Consider the following 5352-nt stretch of genomic DNA (forward strand, 5'->3'; position numbering starts at 1 on the left):
AACTACCGGCCTATTGCGCAGGCATTGATCGCCTGCATTGCTTTTGAGAAGATCATAGCCGACCACATTACGCGTCATCTCGAGTTAAACGACTTGCATGATGAGAATCAGCACGGTTTCAGGAGTCGGAGATCTACCGCCACTCAACTGATCAGCATGACTCATGACTGGGCTGTTCCCTTGAATGACAGAGATGACCTCGCATGTATGTATATATTTCGATCTCTCTAAGGCGTTTGACAGGGAAAATCATGACCTTCTACTGCGCAAGCTTCGACGACTTGGCCTTGATGTAAGGACCATCGAATGGCTCCGCGACTACCTTGCTGATCGCAGTTTCCGGGTGCGCATCGGGGACTCCACTGGCCGCGAATTCGGCTGTGGGTCCGGAGTTCCCCAGGGCTCTGTCGTCGGCCCTCTTCTCTTCTCCATTTTCCTGCTCGATTTGCGAAATTATATTTCCTGTGAGGTCTCCTATAAGCTATACGCCGACGACTTAAAGGTGTTCTGTCGACTGACTCCAGAGACCAGCGTGCTCCTACAGCGGACGGTTGACGGGGTTTCTCACTGGTGCTATCTGAATGGTATGTCCATCTCGGAGTCAAAATGTGCTGTGCTGTCCTCCTCAAAAAGTATGTCCCCCCTTCACCCTAAATGGGATCGTGCTTCCGCGTATGACGAAATTTCGAGACCTCGGTGTCACCATCACTCCCACGCTCGACTTCTCCGCTCACATCGCCGACACACTGCTCATCGCCTCTCGTCTCACGGGCACAATCATGCGTAGTTTTATTGTCAGAGACCCGACATTTTACATTCATCTCTATAGGTCACTTATCCTCCCGCGCCTCACATACTGTTGCGAAATCTGGAGGCCCTACCTCAAGAAGGAGATAAAGGCACTCGATCGGTTGCAAAACAGTTTTATTCGACGAGTGGCATATCGTTGTGATGTTGATAGGGAGACCATCGCTCTAGAGAGTTTGTCCGATGTCTCCGATGCGGCGGATCGTAGAATGTTCCGTCGACTCCGATCCTCTAGATACTTTGAGGAAAATTTCATTGTACACAAATCAAACCTCCGCCGAGGCACTGCTATCCGCCCGAAGGTAAACGCGCGAACGAAGCGCGTTGCCAACATGTTCGCCTGGCGCTCGTGCCGACTAAACCAAAATCGTATTCCCCCTTTTTCGTAATAAAGGTGTTCTCAATCAATCAATCAAATTCTAGAACGGTCTCGGGGTTCGTTAGCGGACCTCTCCCGCCTCCCGTGAGAATTGAAAACACTCTAGCGAGAAAGTTCAAAGAACTTTAATCGAAAATAGAAATAAAATGTACATATTTACAAATCAGAACCGCTCGTCGCTGTCCTGGACTGGGGGAGGGCGAGTGGCACCATGGCCATCGCCATTTCCACCACGAGCACGGTGTTCTCGTGCGCCGGGAGGCGACGCAGGAACCGGGAGAGTTCCTGCGCCCACAAGCGCTCTTCGGGCCTTAAGGCGGCCCAGCGGTGGCTGGCCAGCTCCCGCTGTCGGTCTTCACTCAGTGCCCGGAAAACCGGGTCTGAGGCCCGCATCTGGAGCATCAGAAGTCCCGTAGGACTCAGTCGGAAGTGGCGGCTCAACGGCATCACTGCACAGCTCGAGAGTTGAGCAAAAAGTGATTCCAGCGGTCAGAACAAATTACTGCTCGATACCTCTCCCTCCTCTCGACCCCATTAGGACGGATTATTATAAAAAAAAACATGTATAGCTTGAAGTATCCACATCGGGTGCCAAAGTGAAACATCGCTGGTCGAAATTCGGCCACGGTCCAGAGACTGGGGAAATAGAATAAGGACGGGCCAGGCAGATGACCGAATTGGATGAACTCGCATGTGCATGTTTATTCTCACTAAGATATGATCCCACGATGAAATATAGGTACGTTCATTCTACTGAACTGCTCCGCGATTCCCGGGGGAGTGTCACGAATCGTGAGAACATGGGTAGCGTCCGCGTCGGACTAATGAATGAGAGTCTCTCCGGTCTCCGGCGCCCTCGCAGGGCTTTCCCCCTCTCCCCGACGGCGGTTCTCCAACGGAGACTGACGTGCGCGGAGACACACGAAGTTGCCTTCAGCAGACCAGCACGTCCGAGAGCCCCTGCGAGATACGGTATCCCGGGAGAGCGATCTCCAGCGGAGTATTAGTTGTCTTAAGTGTTGTCAACCCACGCAAACCCCCAGCGGTTTGTAACAAGAGCTGACGGTGAATTTTGACATAGGCAGAAGAAGGAGATGAAAGACAAGACGGGAGCCATGGAAGCAGCGCGGCGGGTTCCCTAAACGAATGTCCAACTTCCCAGGTCAATCTTGAGCTTAGCCGACATGATGGGTCTGAGGTATCTGAATGTCTGATAACAACCCATATGGTCTTCTCGGGCGATATACGGGATGAATGAGAAGTCGGAGTACAGACAGGGGTTCGTCTTCCTGGTGAAGAGCAGTGGCGGATCCAGGGAGGGGGGACAGCCCCCCCTCCAAGAATCTTCGATCCCTTCACAAAAGCATAAGCCGCGAGGTGGCGCGTCATCATTTCCCTCTGAAAATATGACTTGCCCCCCCCCAAGAAAAATACTTGGATCCGCCCCCGGTGGAGAGCAATTCGCCCTCAGAGCGTGTTTGCACCTCGAGGCGGCGGTGCACGTCAACTGGGCCTCGGCGTCAACTGGGCTACGGCGTCAACTGGGCCACGACGTCGACTGGGCCGTGGCGTCAACTGGGCCGCGGCGTCGACTGGGCCACGGCGTCAACTGGGCCACGGCGTCAACTGGGCCACGGCGTCAACTGGGCCACGGCGTCAACTGGGCCACGATCGACCTCGCTTCGGAGGCTTCGAGGGGGTGAACGTCATCGGAGGGAGCGATTGCTCGAAGTTCGAAATCGAACGTCAATTTGGGTAATTTACTCGGAGTAGAATCTTGACTCGGTTAGTGCATGTATCATATTTATATCATGTCTCTTGGGTGGAGCTTCCTGGTTCTCACAAGTGATGCTCGATACGAGCTTAGCTGGCGTTTACGCTCAGCGGGATCAAATCTAGATAAAACCTCTCTTTTGCACACAACTACCTGGTGGAGGTCACTCAAATTCAAAGGTTATGTTATTTAGGGATTCATTTGATAAGTATGAGCTATCCCACGGAGAATCTCCCGCAACAAACGGTCATCCATCCTTTCGAGGATTCTCAAGATGCGGCGATCGTTCTCCACGTATTTGTTTCGTTTCCCTGTGATTTCATGCCCGGCGATATATCTTTCCAGATCAGCGTCTTTTGTTTTCTGAACGATTCTGATTCCTTCGATGAATTTTAGGAGACCAGGATGCTGAACCTGGAATTGTCGCTGCAGGCTTCGATGCGCTGCTTCAGCGAAGTTGTTCGTTCGAGAATCGCCATTCAAGGTTCTCCTGTAGACAGTCCATATAGACACCGGGAACAAGGGTTCCCGGCGTCCCAAAGATCCATCGCTCCTCACTTGTAGACGTCCGATGTAGTTATCCTCGAAATAATCGAGGATCGTCTGCAGATCATCAGGCAGCTCTTCCCGCAACTCCCTCAGCGCATCTTCAAGACGCTCCGGCGGGATGAAAGCCAGTGCGGAGATCATTTCAGCTTTGAGCGCGAAATCTGCTTCGCTCCGATACCTGCTGCTCAAACCATTGGCAGCGAGTTGCTCTTTCATATTCTGTACGAGATGGAAAAAACAACCGTGTATCTCGGCTGTCGGGAAATACGCACTAAAAGCGTTTATCAGAGCTTTTTCGTAGTCCATCGATATGGCTCCCGGATTGAAGTTCGGCCAACCCAAGGTCAACATGTCGAGCATCTTGAATGAGAAATGGAGGGTTCGAGTATTTATTCTAGTACACAATCGACCTTCCCGTGGCCCATACAATGACAATGACCTCCCCGAATGATGAGCGACTCACCTTGCAATACCTCTCTTCAGTTTTACTCGGCAAGAGAACGTAACATACAGGAGTCACGACCCCAGGGCGCTCTCCGAGGATGACGAGGATCTGGCAGAAAAGTTCTGGTGCCAAACTAAAGGTACCATCAACGTAGATTTTCGATACCTCTCCGATCCAAGCATTCGTGCTCTCTCTCCCGAATATCAGGATCCGGTTTGGATCGTCTGATCCGCTATCTCCGAGGAGAAATCGTTCGAAGTTCCCGGGAGTGCTTTCATACACTTGATACTCTTCCGGAATGACTATTTCCGAGCGGGTTGAGTAATGTGTCGACGGGATTGCGTACCGGTTGCGAGTTCTCTGAACGATTCGCGCCAGGCCCTTATTGCTCTCCATTGCTCCCTGAGCAGCAACCGAAGAGGTGGCCCTGATTCTGCTGATGATTTGCTGGGGAGCTTCGGCTGTGTCAACAGCACGTCGCTTGAGAGCGACCTTCTGCTGGAGCACTTCGATGGCAGCAGCGTTCGGCATATCTGTGTGGATTCCAAGAACCGATATCTCGTCAGAGATGAGACACTTGTGTAAACGAGCAAGGCATTTGCCCGTCCTGCTGTTCTTGAATTGACAACGCCAGAATTCTTTCGTTTTATCTTTGCTGAACTGTGCGAAGACGTATATGTGACCATCATGAGCCAACTTCTCCCTGCCGCGTTGTGATTCTAGAGGAGCTGACATGTTCCTGATAGATTGATGGATTCACTCTTTTTCGAGAGAATGACTGATTGGGTATACAATCGGGAAAACGTTTCAAGATTCCGCAGGCATTCGAAAGAACGCATTCGAAATTTTGTAGCATTCGGAACTCAGACGTATTCCAAACTTGAGAGGATTCAGAAATCGAACGAAAGAGGTGGAATAATAATTTCACTCGGAGACTTTATTGGCTGTCATAATGAACTTCCCCCAGAAATGTATCAAATTTCGTGATATCATATCTCCCATCGCTCACGATCCTCGCCACATCAATAGAGGAAGCATTCGCGTTTCTGCTCGAACGCGCTGCATCTTTGCGCTCAAGTCGAGAATCACTTCCGTCAACGGAGAGTCCCAAATCGAAGTAAGTTTCCTCCCGAACGTGGCTTTCACATGGCATCTGGAGAGAAGGCCCGAGAGCGAGAGCGAGCGAGACAGGGAGAGAAAGGACTTCGATTGATCGCTCCCCTGGAGAAGTTCATCAGCCTCTCGGAGCCCCCGAACTGAGGCCGATCGCGGCCCAGTTGACGCCGTGGCCCAGTTGACGCCGTGGCCCAGTTGACGCCGTGGCCCAGTTGACGCCACGGCCCAGTTGACGCCGCGGCCCAGTTGACGCCGCGGCCCAGTTGACGCCGCGGCCCAGTT

General features: G+C 52.0%; 2 protein-coding genes across 2 annotated transcripts; one reads left to right on the top strand and one right to left on the bottom strand.

The window, feature by feature from the left end:
* Positions 1-469: 469 nt before the first annotated feature.
* On the top strand, positions 470-2359 carry LOC114828045 (uncharacterized; the record flags this gene model as incomplete). Its single annotated transcript, XM_029110669.1, has 3 exons — positions 470-584; positions 691-981; positions 2349-2359. Coding segments are annotated over 3 exons (417 nt in total), but the record flags the coding sequence as incomplete, so codon positions are not given.
* Positions 2360-3149: 790 nt separating this feature from the next.
* On the bottom strand, positions 3150-4689 carry LOC108863810 (uncharacterized). The gene is made up of 2 exons (XM_018638419.1): positions 3973-4689; positions 3150-3869 (listed from the first exon to the last, which is right to left on the bottom strand). Exons 1-2 carry the CDS (start codon positions 4687-4689, stop codon positions 3150-3152), a joined length of 1437 nt encoding a protein of 478 aa, XP_018493935.1.
* Positions 4690-5352: the final 663 nt, after the last annotated feature.

The sequence above is a fragment of the Galendromus occidentalis genome, unplaced genomic scaffold, assembly GCF_000255335.2.
Source record: "Galendromus occidentalis unplaced genomic scaffold, Mocc_1.1 scf7180000076958, whole genome shotgun sequence".
NCBI lineage: Eukaryota > Metazoa > Arthropoda > Arachnida > Mesostigmata > Phytoseiidae > Galendromus > Galendromus occidentalis.